At 42.5% G+C, this 23,765-nt stretch overlaps 2 protein-coding genes across 6 annotated transcripts in view; one reads left to right on the plus strand and one right to left on the minus strand.

The window, feature by feature from the left end:
* Positions 1-872: 872 nt before the first annotated feature.
* On the plus strand, positions 873-1,936 carry LOC142942255 (pro-opiomelanocortin-like). Its single transcript, XM_076084513.1, has 2 exons — positions 873-992; positions 1,358-1,936. The coding sequence occupies exons 1-2, from the start codon at positions 873-875 to the stop codon at positions 1,934-1,936; spliced, it is 699 nt and encodes a 232-aa protein (XP_075940628.1).
* A 3,905-nt stretch (positions 1,937-5,841) lies between these two features.
* The window catches only part of efr3bb (EFR3 homolog Bb (S. cerevisiae)), a 29,659-nt gene continuing 11,735 nt past the window's right edge, over positions 5,842-23,765 (minus strand). The window contains exons 1-22 of one of the 5 annotated variants that reach the window (XM_076083825.1): positions 21,062-21,678; positions 20,924-20,968; positions 20,241-20,415; positions 19,970-20,091; positions 19,492-19,641; positions 17,400-17,534; positions 16,268-16,346; positions 15,103-15,238; positions 14,787-14,948; positions 14,404-14,515; positions 14,178-14,229; positions 13,401-13,573; positions 13,178-13,253; positions 12,815-12,976; positions 12,098-12,229; positions 11,911-11,978; positions 11,664-11,791; positions 11,096-11,187; positions 10,942-10,990; positions 9,050-9,156; positions 8,894-8,943; positions 5,842-8,786 (exon numbers count right to left, since the gene is read on the minus strand). In XM_076083825.1, the coding sequence (XP_075939940.1) occupies positions 8,681-8,786; positions 8,894-8,943; positions 9,050-9,156; positions 10,942-10,990; positions 11,096-11,187; positions 11,664-11,791; positions 11,911-11,978; positions 12,098-12,229; positions 12,815-12,976; positions 13,178-13,253; positions 13,401-13,573; positions 14,178-14,229; positions 14,404-14,515; positions 14,787-14,948; positions 15,103-15,238; positions 16,268-16,346; positions 17,400-17,534; positions 19,492-19,641; positions 19,970-20,010 (2,010 nt within the window). In that variant the 5' untranslated portion in view covers positions 20,011-20,091; positions 20,241-20,415; positions 20,924-20,968; positions 21,062-21,678 and the 3' untranslated portion in view covers positions 5,842-8,680. Of the gene's footprint in view, positions 8,787-8,893; positions 8,944-9,049; positions 9,157-10,941; positions 10,991-11,095; positions 11,188-11,663; positions 11,792-11,910; positions 11,979-12,097; positions 12,230-12,814; positions 12,977-13,177; positions 13,254-13,400; positions 13,574-14,177; positions 14,230-14,403; positions 14,516-14,786; positions 14,949-15,102; positions 15,239-16,267; positions 16,347-17,399; positions 17,535-19,491; positions 19,642-19,969; positions 20,092-20,240; positions 20,897-20,923; positions 20,969-21,009; positions 21,679-22,248; positions 22,400-23,191; positions 23,320-23,765 lie in introns of those variants that run through there. The other 4 variants (XM_076083823.1, XM_076083827.1, XM_076083826.1 and 1 more) reach the window with 4 other exon arrangements.

Below are 23,765 nucleotides of genomic sequence, written 5' to 3' on the forward strand. Positions count from 1 at the left end.
CGCAGTGATAGCAATGAGATAAAATGAAGCTGGATTACATGCATGCCTCATGTGTTGTGTATCCTTCATGTGTGTGAAGCCGACTCAAATCCAGTGCAGGAATGGCGGACTCTGCCTCTAACAATGAAAACTACCAGAGAGGGAGGTAATTGCAAATACATGGAATACCAGTCGACCCTTTTACAGTTTGTAAACAATGATGAGGTATTTATGTGTGTAAACACGAGTACAGAAGTGCAGCCTAATCCAGCGGATTGCATATATTGTCAAACTGTGCAAGGGCATTAACCACCAAAGATACACAGGTTCATTTTACGAAATGTATGTATTTGACGTATTCTTGCCCTGTTGTTAGTTGGCTGTTTTATATAACTATTGCCTGTAAATTTAGACTGTATGGCCCAATAGTAAAGGTGACATTTTCTAACCCTTTCTGTCCCTTTGGGTTAAGAGCCGCAAACCTTAACCAAACACACACGTTTTCAAGGCATTTCTTTCATCAACCGTTTCAATATGATTCACATGCAACTGATAAACAAGACCATCTGTTCAAAGACTCACATGATGTCGGTAGAGGAATGTGGATGAATGGTATTTGAGCTCACAGTTACTATTCAGTTTGGAGACACTAAACTACAAATCCACCAACAACCTCAAAGATATGTACGAAGGAAGTGTTTTGCAGAGACATTTCTTGTATTTCTTCACACACTAACAATGTCTCGCAGAATAAGTGACTATTTGAGCCTGTTAGGACTGTAGAGTTATTGAAGCCTCTTCTATGTTTTGAAGAGAGTGCCCCTTGCTGTGGCTTTGCTTTCTTTTCAACTCATAGCCTCACTTGTGTTTCTGTCCTCCACGCCAGGCTGAAGATGATGTATCTATCTTGGCTGTTGGTGGTGGTGATGGCTTACGTGTGCGTCCCCGGCTTTGGGTCGGTGTGCTGGGGCAGATCCCAATGCAACGACCTGAGCAACAAGGGAAGAATACTGGTAGGTCAAACTGTCTCCATCCATTTCCTCTCTGTCACTGCCATTAGGCAAAGCCTGGTGTATTTCTATAAAAGACTTCACACAGGGTCATTTCAAAGTGATTACAGTGAACAGACTAAAAGAAAAAGTAAAATAGCATAAAAAGTAACATTTTGAGCTTCATTCTTGACTCTCAAGATCCATTTAGTTGCCGTCCCGGAGCTTTCAATGTTCTTCTTCAAACTCTATCTGCTTTGGAAGCGTGTGTGTATCATTGAAAGCTCCAGAACACTCAGTATCAAAGCGATAAAAAGTGCTCATTAGTGTCACATCGTCAACTCTTCTCTTAAAATGTTGCTGGTTTTTCTTTGATTCCTTCCATGCAGGACTGCATTCGCCTCTGCATGTCTGCGATCCAGTCTGAATTCCCTCAGCTCAGTGCAATGGCCCTGAAGGTGAATGATAATGATGATGACCTCCTACTCAGCGTCATTCTGGCCACCACGGTGTCCGAAAACAAGATATCAGAGTCGGATCTGAAAGCCCACAGTGACGAGCGACGCTCCTATTCAATGGAGCATTTCCGCTGGGGCAAACCCTCCGGCCGTAAACGTCGACCCGTAAAGGTTTTTGCCTCTTCTCTGGAGGGAGGGGGCCCTTCTGAGCACAGTTTCCCCCCTCAGTCTCGCATGCTGCTGGGCAGTAACAATGATGAAGTGAGGGATCTGAATGGAGGAAGTCGAAACCAAGGTTTGCAAAGCGTCAGCCTTAAGTCACACGTCCCGGTGAGCCTGCAGGAGAGAAAGAATGCGGCCTATCGGATGAGTCACTTCCGATGGGGGAGCCCACCGGCCTCTAAACGCAACGGCAGCTTTATGAAAAAGCGAATGAAGAAACGTCAGGGGCAGCTGGACAAGCTCCTCAGGAACATTATAGTCAAGGATGTGCAGAGGATAATGGGCTGATTGAAGGATGGAGGAGAGGGTGGGTGGGTGGGGGGGGGGGAGGGGGGGTTGAAAGAATCGAATAGCCATTGCATGTTCGCACACACAGGTACTATTACAGACACTTATCACTATCGTTCGCATGTTGTTGAATGTCTTTTCTGGGCCAAAGGTTTCTCTCATTAAAACCTTAACTAAAGATAAGAAACAAGGCAGTTTAATGTTGAATAAAAACAACAATGCACCCACGGACTGCCTTGACCTTCTTGGTCTGAATGCGAAGCTTTCTTAAGAGTGTTTATTTTATTTTATTGAAGGATTAGTCATTATTGATCCATATGTTTGGAAACACAGAGAATGCCATTCCAGGGCAAGAGGTGAGTGTAAATGTTTATTTACAGAGTGGTGTCTTTTTTTGTAAATTAATATAATAAAGATAAATTCTGTATGTGGCAAACAAAACAAGTAATTGGCTGATTTCACAATAATCACAGACTTTCTACATGAACTAAATTATTATCATTGACACCAGCTACCTGATGAAGGCCCATAGCTGCAGCTGAAAGCTTTGGGGGGAATCTAGTAAGTGGACCGTGTGTGAGGAACTGACATGAAGACAAAACAACAAAACATTAAATCTAAAAGCATGTATTAGAAAAATTGGGAAGACTGATTAAGTTAATGTTTATTTTGTGTTTCACATAGGACACAAACGGCGGCCTCTTGGCTAAAAGTCCAGGATCAAAAGGGGTGAAGCATATCAAAAATCATGTGTAGCGCACCTGCCTGCCTAACTTGCTGTCCACCTTGACCTAACCTAATTAACTTATAGGCGTGAGCAGGTGTGTTGTTGAGTGAAGCTACAATGGTCGGTTGTGCTTCGGAGCAACGTCTGACACTTCAGCTAACATTTAGAAGATAGAAAATGTGTATTTACATGTAGAGGCAGGTGTGACGCGGTTTTTATTGTGTAATGTGTCAGAGAATACGGCGCAAAAACAACATTTAAGCAAGCTGCACGGCATTCACAGGAACTTCTGTGCAAAAAGCTGTTTGTTATGGTAGTTCTTTCACATATAGTGACTAAATATTAGGTATATTAATTATATTATCAATTAACTTGAGTTTGATAAAGACACCTAATCAAACATTTTGTAAAACCTAAGCAACAGTTTCTAGTTACATGTAGAGGCAGGTGTGACGTCATTCTACAGGACACGTGTTTGCCCAAAACAGACTCCCAAAGACGATTATGTGTATTAACTATCAGTTTGTTGACAAAGTAGAGTTGTCAAATCAGCATATAAGCCTCCTGCGTGTACACCCAGAAACCTTCAAACAGATAATACTGACTGAGGACTGCAGTCAGGAGTCAACAGGGTTATGATGGACGTGTCAAGTCATGTCAACGTACAGTAAACAACCCCCTTCAGTCTTTCGACCTTTGATTTGGATAAATGTCCAATCCCTTGCAGTTAAGTTTTCACGTTTCCTGTAAAGCAACTGATTGAATGTTGCATTAAGCAAGAGCCAAGCTGGCAGCTCAGTGGTGCTCTGAGCTAAATGCTAACATCAGCATGCTAACAGGCTCGCAACGACAATGTTAGCATGCTTGCTAAATAGCACTAAACAGAAAGTACAGCCTTGACTGATGGGGATAAAGTATCGACCTTTTTGATTTGATAATGGCGCTTAATGATTTCATGACAATAGTTGACATATTTCCACAGTGATGGAGAGGCCAAATCGACCGACAGATTACCATTCCTAGAGCCATATTTATATATACACATATGTATATATAAATAGATATACATATATCCTACCACTTTTTTTAAGTTATCAATTTTGAGGCTAGTTTGTTCATTTTAATACCACGAGATGTATCTCAAAAGGACACAAGTATGAAGCAGAGCTTCTAGGCTAATGAGTTCTACGTTGTTTTTGGATACTACATTCTGTCGAACGCCGTCACAGTAGGAGAAAAGACGCCACTAAAATACACGTTGAATTTAATTCTGATAAACCACCCAAGCAGATGACAGGCATGGAAATGGCAAACACACAATACAGGCACTGATGCAAGTAGTGCAACAGAAACAAAACAGTCCATTACAGGCAAGTAAAAGAAAAGCACTACAAGCACAGTTAAAGAAACTTTGCAATTGCTTAATACATGTTAATGTATTAATACAATACAAGTATTAATACAAGCTTTCTTAAGAGTGTTTATTTTATTTTATTGAAGGATTAGTCATTATTGATCCATATGTTTGGAAACACAGAGAATGCCATTCCAGGGCAAGAGGTGAGTGTAAATGTTTATTTACAGAGTGGTGTCTTTTTTTGTAAATTAATATAATAAAGATAAATTCTGTATGTGGCAAACAAAACAAGTAATTGGCTGATTTCACAATAATCACAGACTTTCTACATGAACTAAATTATTATCATTGACACCAGCTACCTGATGAAGGCCCATAGCTGCAGCTGAAAGCTTTGGGGGGAATCTAGTAAGTGGACCGTGTGTGAGGAACTGACATGAAGACAAAACAACAAAACATTAAATCTAAAAGCATGTATTAGAAAAATTGGGAAGACTGATTAAGTTAATGTTTATTTTGTGTTTCACATAGGACACAAACGGCGGCCTCTTGGCTAAAAGTCCAGGATCAAAAGGGGTGAAGCATATCAAAAATCATGTGTAGCGCACCTGCCTGCCTAACTTGCTGTCCACCTTGACCTAACCTAATTAACTTATAGGCGTGAGCAGGTGTGTTGTTGAGTGAAGCTACAATGGTCGGTTGTGCTTCGGAGCAACGTCTGACACTTCAGCTAACATTTAGAAGATAGAAAATGTGTATTTACATGTAGAGGCAGGTGTGACGCGGTTTTTATTGTGTAATGTGTCAGAGAATACGGCGCAAAAACAACATTTAAGCAAGCTGCACGGCATTCACAGGAACTTCTGTGCAAAAAGCTGTTTGTTATGGTAGTTCTTTCACATATAGTGACTAAATATTAGGTATATTAATTATATTATCAATTAACTTGAGTTTGATAAAGACACCTAATCAAACATTTTGTAAAACCTAAGCAACAGTTTCTAGTTACATGTAGAGGCAGGTGTGACGTCATTCTACAGGACACGTGTTTGCCCAAAACAGACTCCCAAAGACGATTATGTGTATTAACTATCAGTTTGTTGACAAAGTAGAGTTGTCAAATCAGCATATAAGCCTCCTGCGTGTACACCCAGAAACCTTCAAACAGATAATACTGACTGAGGACTGCAGTCAGGAGTCAACAGGGTTATGATGGACGTGTCAAGTCATGTCAACGTACAGTAAACAACCCCCTTCAGTCTTTCGACCTTTGATTTGGATAAATGTCCAATCCCTTGCAGTTAAGTTTTCACGTTTCCTGTAAAGCAACTGATTGAATGTTGCATTAAGCAAGAGCCAAGCTGGCAGCTCAGTGGTGCTCTGAGCTAAATGCTAACATCAGCATGCTAACAGGCTCGCAACGACAATGTTAGCATGCTTGCTAAATAGCACTAAACAGAAAGTACAGCCTTGACTGATGGGGATAAAGTATCGACCTTTTTGATTTGATAATGGCGCTTAATGATTTCATGACAATAGTTGACATATTTCCACAGTGATGGAGAGGCCAAATCGACCGACAGATTACCATTCCTAGAGCCATATTTATATATACACATATGTATATATAAATAGATATACATATATCCTACCACTTTTTTTAAGTTATCAATTTTGAGGCTAGTTTGTTCATTTTAATACCACGAGATGTATCTCAAAAGGACACAAGTATGAAGCAGAGCTTCTAGGCTAATGAGTTCTACGTTGTTTTTGGATACTACATTCTGTCGAACGCCGTCACAGTAGGAGAAAAGACGCCACTAAAATACACGTTGAATTTAATTCTGATAAACCACCCAAGCAGATGACAGGCATGGAAATGGCAAACACACAATACAGGCACTGATGCAAGTAGTGCAACAGAAACAAAACAGTCCATTACAGGCAAGTAAAAGAAAAGCACTACAAGCACAGTTAAAGAAACTTTGCAATTGCTTAATACTGTGTTGAACACGGCAACTGACTGAGCACTCAATGTTAACAAGACATCGGTGTTTGCAGTCAAAAGGTTATGTTCATACGCTGCATGATCGCACTCTGCAGCTTCCTGTATCTTAAGCAGAAACACATTCCACTTTCCCTTTCACCAGAAAACAAATCAGAAACAGATCAGACATTTTCTGGTTACAGACACATTTATTGTACAACACGGCAACATCACCAGCATGCAAAGTCAGGTATGACACTCATAAGGCATTTTGTCCATGTAAAAGCTGCCTTTGTCACTAGGTAATCCAGTTTTTAAAGTGCAAAGTTCACAGAATGAATAGATTTGACCTACAGCACTACATTGTAAACAGATCTATTAACCAGACATGTAATGACAAAAAGTAAGATTGAATTACCGTCAGTTAATATTACATTACGCTATGCAGTGACAACGAGCACACTGATCGATTCACAGGTCTTCCCTGCAAAGTTGCAAGATGCTGAAAAGACAATTTTACAAGGTGTAACTGGAAGGTTTAGACAGCTGCACATTGCACTAAGATAGCTCATTCTTTGTTAACGTGGTGGAAAGAGTCACTGGACGAAGACTGTAAACCGCGTTTGAAAAGTTTGGTCTTGGGTAACGACGATAAAGACACGCGTCTGCATGAATGGTCATATAGACACATGAACAAATACACACACAATTGTGAACTGATCTGATACACTGGCATGTGTGGATGTGAATAAACCAACAGACGACACTACACTGTAAAATAAATAATAATAAAATGAACAACCAACTGGACTGTGACACATGACAATCAGGGACAAACTAGACACTGCCGTCTACATTGAACAAGGGTGGCTGCAACGCGTTTCACGTCGCCGTGAATTCACAGAAGCGCAGGAGCGGGAGGGTCGGTCTCTTCACGACATCACAAAACTGACCACCACAGCACAGCAACAAGAGTGCACAATTTAAAAACACAAAAAAGGATCTGCTACCAAAAGGTTGAGCTGTGTTAGCCAGGCTAGTGGCACATTATTGCCATTATACCTTGTGTTTTTTTTTTTTTTTTTTAATACCTGTGTGTATGTGCACACATGCACACAAAATGGCTTTTAGACTTGTTTAAATCTTGCTGAATGAGACGGGTTGCGCTGCTTGGAGGCTGCAGCAGCTGTTATGGCGTAAAAACAGAGTGCAAACGTATTCCAGCAGGACTGAGAATGTAACGGCAACAATACAGATCATGATGCTGCTGCTGCTAAAACTTGTCCCCAACATCGGTGGCCATTAATGAAGTTGATTATTTCCGGTTCATTGATTCGTTAGCGGAACACTTTCAGACTTCACTCGTGCGTTGTACTGATTTGGAGATGATGTAGATTTCTACTGTGGGCTGTTTCACCTCTTTGATTTCATGTGTTGCTGGTTATCTATGTGAGAATTTAACAAACGTATCTGAACACTAACTAAGTAGCTCTCTTCCTTACTTATGGACACAATTAGTGCAGTGGCAGTCTAAAATTAGAATCAATATACAGTATATATATATACACACACACACGGAAAAAATCTCCCTACTCTGTACATCAGCTTAAAGATTTATATATTTCTCTGTATATACACATTTATATGGAAAGGAGAAAAATAAAGGATTCATAATAATCTAGTGTTTGATCAGGTAAACATCACAGTAAACACTTGAGAAGTTTAGTGTGGTCATGACTGTGGCGCAGTGTGTGTTTTTGTGTATGTTTTTAACTTGAGTCACCTGTAAGGCACACTCACTTTGGGAGGATAGCACACAGATTGACAGTTTTCTCTCATTTAAACCACGGCTAGAATAAATAAAAAGAAGAAGAAGAAAAACAAAAACTAGGTGCAGGAAATAAATGCCCGTCATGAAAGAAAAAGCACTTGTGGCTGAACAAAAAATAAAATAAAGCATTGAACACTGAAGACAGATGTTCAGAGCTGAGTAACATGGGCGATGGGAAGGAGTAGCTTCATATTTGTATATCTATCCATATTTCATTCAAACATACACAAAAATACACAATCAGGTCAATTAAAATGCATCTAATTCACATGAGCTCTTCCTGGCCATGAAAACAATAGAAAGAAAAGAAAAGAGGTATAAAATATCAGTATCACTAAATCTTAATTTTGTGATCAAGGATAGTATGGCACCCTGTAAGGGACAAACGGGTCAAAAGAATGTCCAATAATTGCAGTGCTATCAAAAAGGTGACGTTACAGGGCATGCGACAAGTCAATTCACTCTCAAGCCACAGAAGTGACTCAGATTTTCCCCTCACAGTTCTCTGCAATCTCTAAATTAAAAATCCAACCAGTGGAGTTTCTACAGACATCTAAGGAGAGCTGAGGGGAAAACACAAGTTCGCCTTTAGTGCTGCATGTATTGACATTAGCAGGCTTGTTTTGGCTGCTATCACAGGGAAACATTCTCAGACAACTAAGTTAATAAAGAAGTAGCTTGTTCTCGAGTTGGCTTCAAAACAACTATGGGTTTTCTCCTCCTCCCCTATGGTTGTTTGACTCCATGATCAAAGATGGCTTAACAGTGAGGATCGGTTGCCCCTCCCAAATCCCTCCCGCCCCCTCAAATGTGAAACAGTTCTGTGAATTTGCTTTCCTGGTCTAGTACACACAGAGGTCAGGAAACTTCATCTCGTAGATGGGCACAGATCGACTCTGGCTTTGGCCATAACCTGACGAAATGGTCCCAGACGGGCTGGGCGGGGGTCTGAATGGGAAGAGCAAACCGTCAGCATCAGCGCGAGTTTAAAACATCTTCATCATCTTAGTCAGTATCACATTTCATTCGAGACATCCCAAAGCACCACCTCTTACCTGATTGTAATCTCAAAGATCTGATTTAGTTTGCTCTGCAGTAGTGTGGCCTAGACAGGACAAAAGCAGATCATATGAGACAATAGTACAAAGCTGAAGCAAGAAAAACAGTTTAAAATAAACAACACAGATAGAAGGAAAGTGTTCTCGTTGTACCCTGGCACCACAGTGGGCAGCTATCTCCTCGAAGGGGGCCTTCTGAAACTTCTCCACCACTTGTCTCCTCCGCTCCCTCTCCTGCTCCTCCATGCCCACACTGTCCACTAGAGGGAGACACAAACGATATTTACATTTCAACATCGCTCTGTGCTGCAGTGTATTGTACGTTGAAAGTGACAATGTCGCGTTAGTGCTTCTCACTGCAGTAAAGGAAAGTTGTATGAACCATTTCAATCCGTGTTTAGATCTCATCACAGCACAGAAACCGCCCCGATCAAAGTCACCCATGACCTCCTCCCCTCCTCTCTTGAGTCCTCCCTCCACATTACTGACACAGCCCTCTCCTGGTTCAAATTACTCCTCTCTGACCGTGAACAGTTCATTAGCATCAATAAATTCACGTCTGACACATCCCCTTGTCTCTCAAGGTGTCCCTCAAGGTTCAGTACTCGGTCCCCTCCTCTTCATCCTCTACCTGGGCGACTGTGGCTAAGTGGAGAGCAGGGCCGTCCTTCAATCAGAGGGTCTTATGTCGATGTGTCCTTGAGCAAGACACTTAACCCCAAAATTGCTCCCATAGCTGTGCCTACGGTGTAATGTGATAGAATCTGAATTGTAAGTCGCTTTGGATAAAAGCGTCTGCTAAATGACTGTAATGTAATGTACCTGCTCCCCCTTGGCGACATCATACGCCACCATAGTCTCCATTTCCACTGCTATGCTGACGACACCCAGCTCTACATCTCCACCAAATCCATCACCCCCACCACCAAGTGCCTCAAAGACATAAAGACCTTAAACTCAACAGCGACAAATCTGAAATCTTCCTCATCGTCCCCAAATCACTAAACAAATCCCAGCACAACTTCTCCCTCTGCATCGATGGCACCACTGTTCCTGCTTCCACAACATGTCCGTAACCTTGGAATCATTTTTGATCAAACCCTCTCCTTCGAACGCCATGTCAATCACATCACAAAAATACGCCTTCTTTCATCTCAGAAACATCACCCGTCTCCGCCCCTCCCTCTCCTCCTCAGCGACTGAGACACTCATCCACGCCTTCATCACCTCTCGACTGGACTACTGCAACAGCATCCTGTACGGCTCAACCACCAAAACCATCAACAAACGACTATACATCCAGAACTCAGCTGCCCGTCTGCTCTCCCACACCAGAGACCACGTCACCCCGGTCCTTCAAAACCTCCACTGGCTCCCCATACAGCAAATAATCCAGTTCAAGATCCTCCTCATCACATGCAAAGCCCTTCATAACCCTGAACCCCTTCACACCTTTAGACCTCCAGCATCGACACGCTCCCAACCGCGACCTCAGATCTGCTGACACCAACCTCCTTACCCCCCCCTACTCTGTCCAAGCATCGGACCTGGGGGGACAGAGTCTTCTCCATTGATGCCCCCTCCCTCTGGAACTCCCTCCCCCAGCACCTCAGACATTCTCCGTCACTCGCCACTTTCAAAACTCTATTTAAATCTGCTTTTAACCTGTGATGCTAGTTATGTATGTTTTTGTTTCTTACTGATGTCATCTCTCTGCCTTGTTTATATTTTAAATGCTCCTATTGTTCCTGTTTTTAACATGTATTAAAGCACTATACAAATAAAATGTATTATTATTATTAATTGTATATATTATTAATTTGAATATGAAAAGTAATTAGTAACTTAAATTATCATATACATTTAGTAAAGCATAGATTGGAAATACTCAAGTAAACAACATTGTTACTTAGTCACATTCCACCACTGGTTTCAACCACACAGGAGGAACATCAATACAAATCAATAGAACGTTTTACACGTGGTGATGCTGTGTTGATGCACGGTGAGAATGTCATTTCATGAATACTTTAAAAAGGACGTACCAATGGCATTTTTCAGGGTTTCAAAAGTGATCTCCTCTGCTGGTGTCCTCTGTAGAAAAGAACAAGAAAAACGTAGTGTATGATGCACCAACAAGGTACTTTAAACTTCCCTAAAGTGGGTATATTTGATTTCGGGAGCGTGAAATCTCTTTACCTCCTCTTTCTCCGGACTGTTCCTGGACTCCACCTCCACCTGCAGTGAGATAGTCTCCCCGATGCTCTTCCTCTTGGACAGACGGTCCTCATCTGGAAAGAGAGCGCAGACCTGTTTTCTCTTTTTCTTAAATGGAAAACTATATATATTTCATGTCTGATGCATTTATTGAGTCTGTAAAACCTGAGTAAACCCATATAGAATAAGACGGAGCCTTTGATGATCTGACAATTAATATAAAAGGTGAAGCGGCATCATAAAGGTTCCCAAACACTAAGTTAGAGAGTGCTTGACCTTTAACTCAATGATAAGCCTCAGAGCTCTGCGCTGATGAAGTGTCCTTCAATGAAACACTAAATCCCCGCTGGCTCCAGGGGAGCAGTTAAGCTCTGCATTTACAAACAGGAATCAATAAAGCACCAACACAAAGTTGTAACACGCCGGCAAGCTGATACACATTATTCTTATTTATTTACTTGAGGAGAGGAGCACATTTCTCACTTTGAGAATTCCTCTCATTTGCCACAGCTGTATTTTGAACTTGATGTGAACAAAAGAGCTGTATTACCAGTATACTGAGGGACATAAGGCGTAGCCAGTCTATCGGTGTTATAACCACTTCCTCCGAGGACCTCGGTGATCTTCGACTGGAGGAACAAAACATCTCCTTCTACCTTCTCCAGTGAAGAAAGCAGCCTGGGAAGAAAGAGGGAGTAGTGATATACACACACACAACCATTATTAAATATAAAAATATCAAATGTAGCAATGGTATAGTTTGGGAGAAAGGAAAACTAAATGTGGCTGGTTCATACTTGGGATTATCAATGAAGACGTCCTCAGGCAACAGGTAGGGACTTTCTTTCTGTCTCACCTCAATTACCTGCAGGACAGACAGAAAAGGCTCTGTATTAAAAAGAGGTTCTTGGTATTCACTTGTACACACACACACACACACACACACACACACACACAATATAAACAAAGGAGCCCAGGCCAGACCTCGTGTATGTGCTGGCAGAAGGCTGGGACGGTGGTGAGCTGGCAGATGAGGTTGAGGTAGGCGGCAGCAAGGGCATGAACAGCACAGCGGTTGAAAACGGGCATAGCCTCGTCGGTGGACAGAGCCAGGTCCTGACAGGAGACAGAGAGACATCAGCAGGGAACACTTCAACGTATAACACCCTGCATGAGGAACTCAAGCACACACATTCTCCATAACTTGTATAGAATAACTTCCTCAAATACACTCGGCCTTGTTAGGACTCTTTGACCGTTCCCACCTCTTAATCTTGTGTTATATATTGGTATTTATAAGCTGCATTTACTGTTAGTTTTTTTATCACTCATCTTGAGATTTTGAGCCTTAAATCGATAAAATAATGGTTGAATCGTTTGAGAAAAATCATATAAAAATCATTAGCTGTAATTAATAAAGTGTGTGCATCCACTATTTGTGACATGCTCATTGGTTTTCTTTCCAGTCCACATTTGTTTTGATAGAATGTGTATAGACCTATATTATATATGTATATAGTTTGTTTTAAATATCGTTTGTATGTGCAAGAATCCTCGTCTATGGTATCCTGTGTAAAACGATTATCATGTCACATATTCAATAAAAAGTTGATCACAGATAACTGCGTCTGGAGGTTATCGACAGCAAATGCCACAATTATTCAAATGATCTAAATGATGTAAAACACAACACATCAGTACCTGCAAGGCAAGCGCCAGGCGAATGAGGTCCACCACCACCTCTTCGTTAGCCAGCTCCACGCTGAGAAGACCCAACAGAGCGAAGAGCGACTCGTAGTGCTGCCGGCCGCTGCTCTGCTCCTTACAGCCCAAGTAGATGTGTCGATACAGCTGCTGGCCGTGCTGTCAGTGGGACGAGAGGACGCTCTAGAGTTTAAGTGGCTACTTTTTCTGCATCACAAGTATGTTCAAAGGTCAGAAACAATACTTGATGTGTAATGGATTTTTTGATTTATACATTTTTGTTTTCATTGGCAGGGAATCAAACTTAATACTGAATTCAAATGATACACAACTCGGCTCTAAAATGGACAGACGGCGTACCTTTTTCATGAATAAGTTGTCCTGTCTGGAACATTTGTCCACTTTCAGTTTGAGCACAGAGATGTCGGAGATGATGCTGCGTAGAGAGACGGCACAGCGATTAACGCACTTCCATTGCTCCCAACGTACTACAAATGAAGCCCCACAACACAAACGCAGAACCACCATGTTTCCTGTCAACGCTCCCTCACACACACACACACACACACACACACACACACACCTTATGTCGGAGAACTTGGGCGTGTTGTCGTGCCTGTCGATGAGACTGAGAAGGATCTGGAGCACCAGCAGCCGAATCTCTGGATCCTCTGTCAGAGAGAAGGAAAGCAGCGGCTCCAGGAAAGAGGTGGGGAGTGCCGTCAGCATGTTGGTGTTCTGGAAACCGGCCGTCACCTGAGAGATTAACGATCACACTTTACAGCCTGCAAGCTACAACTCATTTCTAAAACACATAATCAGAGGGTTCACCAGGTTCATACATGTAACTGTCGGATCAAGTCTGACGAGGCCACTGACTGATTTTCGATCTGTTGCATGTAGAGATTCCGATGTTTGATTCTGTTTACACGACATAAAATACTTTAATCCATCTGGATAGACGGATGGTTGCTTTCATAAGGACACATATTTAGGGTTTAGTTCAAAGCGACCACCAGAAAGGTAGCCGTGCTGAGCGAACACTCCTCGGATCATGGGGAGACAAACGTGAAGCTGTGCAGGGAAATGAAAGACGAGGTTAAAAGAATTGTGAGACCATTAGAGTTCTGCCAAAACACACACGGTTTGTGGAACATGAGAGCTGTATGCCGAGATAAAGTTTGATCGACGACAGCCATCAGCTGAAATGTCACTCGGACTGGACTGAATTTACTTCGTATCAACAGTGATAAACACAGCTTGTAGCACTATTATATAAACCACTTTAAAGCTGTGTAAAAACCCACACAAAGAACCGATGACATTTTAAATTATTAATAACGCAAGGCTGAAAACGTACCTGGACCAAGGACTTCAGTAACATGACCTGAATCATCCTGGTACCCTCAGGTCTGGAGATGGAAACAAATTCAGATACAAATTAAGACTCTTTGATTCACCAACACTCAGGTTTACAAAGTACAGTTGACTGAAGGACGGAATGTAGTAAAATAGAGGATTACATGAGCACATGCAGCGTTCGGTTTTGTGCATATGTAGCACAATGAGAGCAGTGAGTAACTTACCCAGAGCCTGAGGAGGGCAGAGCTGGGTGAATCCCAGGGACAGGGATCTTGCCCATGATGAAGAGCATGACCTCTGACCTCTGGTATGTCGGTAGAGTGTTGGCAAATGAACCTGAAAGAGAGAGAGACGGAAAGAGAGATGGGCATCAGATGGGTAGGAGGAGGATTTGGAGCAAAGGGGAAATAAAAGAGAGATATGTGCGGAAGAAAGAAGATGAGCACTAGTCTGTACAAAACCCACACATGTACACACAAAGGCATGAATACACACAGAGGTAGACATAATCATCACAGACTAACTGTGTGTGTGTGTGTGTGTGTGTGTGTGTGTGTGTGTGTGAGAGAGAGGCTTTGCAAGACAGGATCACACACACGAGACTCACCAATGGTCCTGATGACAGCCTCCTGCAGCTGCCTCTCCTCGTGAGCTTTGATGATCTTTGTGCCGATGTTGGTGCTGCCGTCATAGGAGCCGGTCAACTCGTAGTCCACACTCAGGCGGAGCTGCCGCAGCAGTGTGTTAAACACCTCCAACACGGTGGGGCCTGCAAACACAAACAAGTCAACGATCAAAAGACTAGTTCACCCCTAACACACACGACAGGGGCTCCAGACTGCATGATCCCACTAACAACTCGCCAGCCTGTAATTTAAGAGTGTATATGTATATATGTGTGTGTAGTGTGTTAATCTCCTCACCTACAGAGCCGCTGGCTGCAATGGCGGCTGCCTCCAGCAAAACCTCCACTATCCCAGCTCGCACTGTGGCTGAATTCTTGCTGTTAGCGTCCAGGTGACCGAGGAGCTGCTGGATTACCAAGTGAGAGTGCTGGGACTAGGAGAGAGGGAGAGAAGGAATGAATGAAGCCAGATTAGAAAAATACAAGATGGCAGCCTCGGTGTTGCACTCTGTTGTGCTTTTTCTGTTTTTGTTTGTTTGTTCAGTTTTCAGCTCTCTGGTTACAAGTTCGAAACTCTCGAAAAGTAACGATTTCACCGCTTTTCATACAACCAGAAGGTTTTGCAGAGCTTTTAGTTGGAGCGGCAGCAGCTCTGTATGGGATTACCAGGAGACGCAGACGACTAGATTCGATTTATTTGTCCCAGGGGGATGTTCGTTTCCACAGCCAGTACACAGAAACATACAGATATACAAATAGCGGCATACAAACCGTTCAGATATACATTAAATCTTCACGTATATATGCACTCATTCAGCGCAGCTGAGGTAGATTGTTCAGGGCTACTATGGCAGGAGGTTGCCAAGTGTTCTGTGTCTCTGACCAGACGGTAATAATGTGAAGTGGAGTGATCCGTGTCATCTGATATTTTGAGTGCTCGGCATGTAATGGCTCTGAGGTTCATATCCCAGAGACGGGGCGCAGGAAGGCAGACGATCTTGGAGGCAGTGTGTGTGGGATGCTGGAAGATGTGTTTTCTTTTGTTGGAGATGACGAAGAAGCAGAGGGAACACTGCAACTTACAGAACACTTGACTTGTATATTAACTATTTATTATATTGTATTATTGGTCATTCATGTTTTTTATATATATATATATATTTACATAATATTTATGTACACTAAACTTATTTTAACAGTCCCGTCTATCCTTTACCTTTATGCGTCCAGCTCTGTTTATTTTATAAAACTATTTTTGGCTGTAAACTCCATAAATACTGGAGCATGTTTCACCCATACGAGATTAAAAAAAAGATTTTAAAAAACATGGTACTGAGTGAATCACACAAAATGTTTCAGGTTGTCATTATTTGGACCTGGATTTATGGTCAACAAGGTGAAAGACAGAATAAAAGGGGCGAGGAAGAGGTGTTTGTGGATACGTAGGCACTAAAATCACTCACCTGGATGGAGTACATGATAATTTTAAAGCAACGCACTGCAAAGGTCTTTCCCTCCCATAGAGAGTGGTTATCCAAGTGCCTGAGGGAACACAGACAGGAGGGGAGGGATGAGGAGGATACAGAAGATGTCATAATAGAGTCACAGTAATAATGGAAAGCAGCAAGGGATAGAGAGAAAATGCTAAACACATATACATATATATATATACATATATATATACACATATATATATATACATATATATATACATATATATATACATATATATATACATATACATATATATATACATATACATATATACACACACACCTTATCAATGGTAACAATCAGTAACAACATCCATCAACCATGATCAAGATCATTACTACTGAATCCTTAAGTACACAGAGAAAGAGGAGGAGGAGTCAGAAACATTTCAGAAATACTGAAATATTTTATCTGCAGAACCGCTCAGCAGATTTCTAAAACTAATTTGCTTTTAATCTAACGTCTATTGGAAAATTAAACCATATCGTCAGCCTGCTACATCAGCTGAGGTGCAGGGAACGAAGCCAAGAGGGCCAAAGAACAGGTGGCTACACTAAAGACAACAAATGAAAAGTCAACTCAATACGGAAAGGAATAGTTGATGTCTGGGGCTCAGAGAGATATACAGGGAACGGCTGAGACAGATAAAAAGAAAGAACAACAGAGCTGTACATATTTAAACTAGAGAGAGAAGGAGGAAGCGTGAGATGAAAAGAGAGACAGACGACCAAATAAAACACCGATCACAGAGGACATCCACAGCTAAATCAAAACATCACAGAAGATGACCTCAGAAGCACGATAAAGCTGCAAAAATTACAACCTTGCAAGGCAGACCTCAACATAAATGCAGTAATATACAATTAAAAACATCCTGTCTGCAAATCATGCACTCACATCTAGTCTGGAACAACTATGTAACCTTGCATTCACCTTGTCGCGCCCCCTCATGCCAATCAGAGCACAGATAAATATTCAGCAACACGGCGTTAACATACATCCTTTCCTTCCGTTTTAGTCAATGCGACAAATAAACAACACATGCATAAAAGGAAGGAATCCCAAAAAGAGGACAGAAGAGTTTAGTAGAGGTGGTCTCACATCAACACCGGCGTGACGGCATTCTTGATGTTGCCGTAGGCGGCTCGTCCCAGCAGCTCCCTGAAGCAGCGCTCCGTCAGCTCCACCGGGCTCTCCTTCTCCTTCTCCGACGCCTGCAGCGGAGAGGGGGAGCGGCTGGTCGGGAGCGATGCAGGTGAGGAAGCAGACGAGAAGGAAAGGAGGGGAAAGAGAGCAGGGGGGGGGGGGGGAGGAGTCGGGGAGGGAGAGAGAGAGAGCGAGAGAGAGAATGGACAGGAGTTTGAAATCAATTTGATTCAATCACACTAACGTTTCCACTAAGATTCGATTTCTTGCACAAGCACTCTGTGGACGGCCGTGTCACTGCAGCCTTCCCGCCCGAGGTTACTCTTCCCTCAGCAGTTTGTCTACAGTGAAAATGAGGAAGCCTGCGTTAGCCGGCATGTGTGAACGCATCCGTTGTCATCAACAGGAGACATGTCCGTGTCTAAGTTGGTATGTGTGGGCACTCACGCCGGCCCGTCTTTGTTCTCATGCATAGTTAAAACCTTCACTATAACTCCATCTTAGTCATGACAACCCTCGGGTGGTCCACCAATGACGGCATAATTTATTAACCGCCTCACACTTTCATCTTGCTTGCTGCTGCTGTGGAGGAAATGGGACTTCCTGCCTTTCTAACTTAGCTCAAATCTATAAAAAACAATGACATTTAAGGGGCAATTAAAAACAGCAGAGGCAAGAATAAATACAGGATTAAGATACCGGTTTAACTCTAAAGGGAAACAACTTAAATGTAGCAATTTTCTTTTAGGGCTGCCAATGTGGAAAACGCAGGTGAGTTATAAGCTGCTGGTGTTTAAATGTTGAGCATTTGTTCAGCAGTAACGAATAATGTTTACAAAGCAGTTTACAAAGTGCTTCTAAAAAACACACCCACCGTAGACTTCATTCTGCACAGCTTCGTCTAATGATTTGGAAACGAGAGCAAATCAGCATAAAAGCCTACTTGGCTGCAGCAATCTGACCTCTCATCTGCTTTCAAACAATTCACGGGGGCGATTTTGAGTCTGCGGCGTGGTAATGTTAAAAAGGCAAGGATCATTTCTGTTAACATGTTCTGCTGAGGCAATGCCGAGAGAAAAAATGCTCGTGGGACATTCAGCTTTTGCAGGTACCTGAACACCTCATTAAAACCAGCCGATCATGCTTGCAGTTGTTCTTGAAGTACTTCAGTATCTCCAGAAATAAAACAGAAATTAGTCTCAGCTGTCAGAGGGCTCGACTAAAACTGTGCCTGGTTTGATCTTTAAATGAACTTGTACCCGTGCATGGGGATTAATGCAGAGAAAAATGCACCATCTGTGAGTTTAATTAGACTGTACTGACTGCTGTGGATTTTATGGATGCTAATGAGTGAGGATGCACAGCAGGGGCCGGCTTCATAACACACACAGAGCGAAGGGAAGCTGAGAGGGAACTGTGTCTCTCTGCTGGAGTGTCTGTCTCTCGATCTGTCGCTCTCTTTTCAATAAGCTTCGTATTTCCATCACTGTACTTTCTATTATCTCCACCCAGTCTTCAAATGTTCTTCTCTCTGCCCTCCCCCTTTGCTTCCCTAACCTTCAGATCTCGGCACTGACGTCAAAGTGAATTTCAGTATGTGGAATACTGCCAAGAAAGGGAGGCTCCAGACTCTGCATATCTCTCCCTCTCTCCGGCAACCTCTAGCTCTCAATGCAATTGTGATGCTATTATTCTCCACCCATTGCACTCTCTTTCTTCACGCTCTCCCCCGTTCTCTTTAAATTGTTCTTGCCATGTCTTTGTCCTTGGATGCTGCAGGTTGACAAACAGACGGCCATAAGGGGAGCAGAGCTGTCAGTGGGTTCACTCCATGGTGACAATGATGATGAATGACGGCCGAGTAGACTGCCAGGACAAATATTGCCTAACGTAAGACTAAACCGGTCGGCTGCAGGGTGACTGATGTGTGAAGATGACACGCTAACACCAGGGCCGTATTCACCTCAGGTCAGTGTGTTTTACAGGTCTGATGAACAGCAACATGTAAAACCCAATCAGTTCACATTTCCCTTGTTAACACACTCACCTCTCCGTGCGCACTCCGCTCTGCAGGTTGAAAAGCAAAGAGGGGACGATCTTGTCCATGTGCTGAGGGTCCCAGATGTTGGCCTGCAGCTCGTCGTTCACCGTCTTCCTCACCACACCCTGCAGGCCCTTGATACCTGCCATGCGGATCCTTGGAGGTAACAGAAATAGAAGAGCGGATATCAGGCACTAGACATCGTTTGACTGGTAACCGAATCTATAAATGGATGATTTATATTTAGGAAATCTCATTTTTGTCTTGTTTGGATCCCTCGGTGTGGCTGTTACCCTTAAATTCTGCAACTCTATATTTAACCGTTCAAAGACATCACTTTGTCTATTTTCAGAAGACAGGATCAGAAAGATGTAAGTGTCCAGAGGGAGTGGTAATCTATAAAAAAAGACTTCCTGGAGCAGTCTAAAAACAGAAAGTACTTAATAATTCTCCCTCTAGCGCTATCAAGCATCTGTCCACTCACTTAGTGCGGATGTCAGGGTCCTCGTAGCTAGAGTGGCACATCTCACTGAAGCGGGACACAAAGAAGTCATAACTGCGGTGGTACGACGGCGTATCCTCTTCTATGTTGGCAAACTTCACAAACTGAGAAGGGAGAAAAATAAAATACATTTTCATGTCAAACTGAAGGAAAAGTCTCCTCCTCAAAGGCTCCAGTTTGTTGGGGGATTATTTCAATTTGATTAAAAACTCTTTAATGAATTAAGCCTAAATCCCCATGATGAATATCTCACAGGATAAAGTTAAACCACAGTGCCATAACATCTCAATTAGAGTGAGGGCAAAGGGAGGAGGGGGGGCTCTCCCACTGGGCCAGAAAATGTCACGCTGACATTTAGCTTCACAGCACCCTCCAATTAATAAATGATGAAATGGATTTCTTGAGGATCGAGACAGAACGGATGCTACCTGAAGCAAGAACAAACAGCAGATGGTTATTAAAGTACATAAATCCCCCATTCACAAACACAGGCTGGACTAGTGCAGTAACCCAAACAAGCAAGAATAAAAAGGAATTTATGGAGCAAATGAACATCTAGAGGAAACCCCTTGTGAATCCATTTCCTGCTCACAAAATGAGTGTTTGGAGTGGGTTTGTAATGAAAAGAAGTACCCTTGAGCTAATTAAAGGAAGTGATCCCATCACTACATCTGTGCTCAGTTTGCTGCAGTTAATTGCTGTCGCGGTTGATAACCGGAAGCTGCCCAGTATTACCTGCAGGTCTATTGGGCAGCTTCTAGGTATCAATGTATCGACTCTCTACCTGATCGAAAGCTTTAAGAATAGGGTTAAGCCTTAAGGATGGAGAGATGAGATTATGAACACTTTTGTTGCGACCAAAGGTCACACCGGGAGAAACTAACCCCTGCCCGGAGTCTTTTTTTTCACATAAAGCAAGCGGACAGAAACACTAACTCAGTGACTGATGTGTTGAAGAGTCGGCTTGTGTTAGAAAGGGCTCTGCAGAAAAAAAAAAAAAAAGGTTTTAGGTCAGAGAAAACCTGGCCGGGCTCGAGTCTTGTGGTGATAAACTCTCTAATCCGCTCTCGTCACCTCTCGCTGATACTGGTCTGCTACAGCATTAGCTTGCACTGAAAAATACAGAACATGTATAGTTCTATGTGTGAGGAAGCCCGAGGTTGTGTTTGTACAGTAGGGATTTTCTGCAATTACAGCAAAACTAATCCCAATCAATATCATCACCATGTTCAACAACAAGCAGTCGGAATGCAAAGCGTTAAATTAGCACATACTGCAAAACTCCTCTCCTATTGATCGTGGTAAATAGCACTGTGATGCACAATTAATTACACGCAGCACTGATGTGTGTGTGTGTGTGTGTGTGTGTGTGTGTGTGTGTGTGTGTGTGTATATACGTATATGACTGGATCAGTATGGCCTCTGCATTTGTCCTAAATACACACTCGTGAGTTTGTGCAAGGGAGATTGGTAGCATGAAGATTATGCGTGAGAGGCTGGCGTGACGCGTCAATCTCTGCAGAGCTTTGCTGCTGTGGTTCTGCAGCTAATCTCATTTCCGCTCATCCAACAGCGCCGATAGCTGCACATCAGAGGATACTCATCACCGTCACTCCCTCGCTGAGCTCTGATCTTCCTCAAATAGTGACGCAGTACTCCTCTTAAGGTCTTTTACTTTCCGGTCAGTATGCAGTCATCCCATCAAGAAAGTAAATGCAGCCTGTCAACGTTTGATCAGATAGTACCCCTAAATTCCCTAAATTCGGCATAAATTGATGGACAGAAAAGCTATGAAATGTTGTTTTTTGTTATAAACTAACACACATTAGACATTTTACTGACCAACAGTTTGAGGATGTGGGTATTTATATACATTTATATCAAAACAACATTGTCTGTGTTTGGCTTCTGCAGTAAATTGAAACTGTACATCCATGAATCTAATCACAGACATCCAGTTGAACAGTGCATTTACTCTCTCCTGAATGCAACGACTCACTTCCAAGACTTGTAAAAGGTAAATGCATCAATATATGTCCTTATTCTAATCTTCATCATCTCTTTTATTGCAGTTTTCAGTTATTACAGTGGTGAAAGTTTGTTGCAGATACTTTTCACGCTGTACTTCTGTCCTAGCAAAACTAAATTCTTATCATGATGTTTTATAATATGCAGGGTTTTCTTAATCTATTTGCTTCAAAGCTGCAAAAACAACAAAACATCCGACGTTCTAAACTGGTAATATAGTCGTGTAAACTCACAGAGTTGGTTCCGAGGATCTGCAGGCTGGGTTTGTCCGACTCCAGCAGCTTGCGCACCATCTTGAGGAAACTCTCCACGAACAGGTTGATGCTCTGACAGTGGCAGGCCATCAGCAGCTGGTCCAGGGCTTCCATGGCTATGCACACATACCTGAACAGGAGGGGAAAGAGACACAGAAACATCTGGATGACGCCATTAACCCTGTAGGCAATGACAACTGTTTGGATATCGTATATGGATATATGCATATTCTAAATGTCCAACTGCACACAGCAACAGAAATATAAATGTGATAAGCTCTGCCAGAAGAACTATGGAAAGTCGCATATTGAACAGATTTCAGCCGGACTCTGCCAAGTGCAAATGTATTCTGTGCAAGCTGTTTGCATTGGCGGGAATCGTCACAGAGCGTCCTCGTCATGAGTCATAAAAACCATCAACTCCTCTGGCATATAAAGTAAATACAGAGTGTACAGAAACCCTTGATGCCCGTACACCAACCTGCCTCCCCTTCCACTAGGCTACTTTGTATGGAGTGCACAACAGATATTTTTCATTATAGAGACAGAAAAGTGTAAAGAACACAGACGTATCTGGTGTAAATTCAACGGCATGAAAACAGTTTGCGTGTGGGTTACATGAGACATGTATCCCTTTCGACAGGTCTTTAAAGCATCTTAAGCTCTTTGGTGGACCGTCAGTGGAAATCTTTATCGTGAAAGGCTAATCTGTGCACCATCTATCACTTCACAGCAAGATGACTTTAGATTCTTATCACGATTTGAATGCGTTCACTTCAACTGTGTTGAATTTAAATCAGTTAAGTTCACGTGTGGCAGAGAATAAACAATACAAAAAAAATGTGCAAACAGTATTTCTTAAGGGCTGAAATGTTTTTTCGAAATCTTGATGCGTTTTGAATGACGAGTGACTGACGCTCACCCGTATCTGTGTCGGGCCACATCCCTCGACAATCTCTCAGACAGGTAGGCTCCGATACGGTCAAGCTTCTCTGGAGCCGACAGGGCGTAGAATGTCAGCTTCTCCATGTTGGCCTTCACCAGCCCATCCTAGGAGGGAGACAGAGGGGAGACAGAGAGGGGGGGGGGGGGGGGGGGGGCAACAAGATAGAGAAAATAAGAAGACTTTAGCGTCTCATTTGCATGGTTTAGAATCCTAGAGGATTATTACACCCAAAACAAAAACATCAGTCACTCTCAGGTCAGAGGAGATGCACGTGAGTCTGGTATGTGAACTAAACAAAGAAGCAGCTGATTAAGACAAAACGTCCGTTTGCTTTCACTGAGGAAAAACACATCAGTGGCATTTTTTGCACTAAATCAGGGTAAATAGATCACGATTAATTAATGTGTTCCACTACTGTTCCATAAACATGTCTGATGCAATAGTGTGTGCTTCTCCTTAAAACCCAAATTGTATTAGTAAATCTAGTTCACAAAGTTTCACCACCTACTTTCCCCCTTGACCCACTTCACTGCTCTTCAGTCTGGTCAGG

This window comes from Anarhichas minor, unplaced genomic scaffold (assembly GCF_050575085.1).
Source record: "Anarhichas minor isolate MPS153535 unplaced genomic scaffold, ASM5057508v1 ptg000136l, whole genome shotgun sequence".
NCBI classification, from domain to species: Eukaryota; Metazoa; Chordata; class Actinopteri; order Perciformes; family Anarhichadidae; genus Anarhichas; species Anarhichas minor.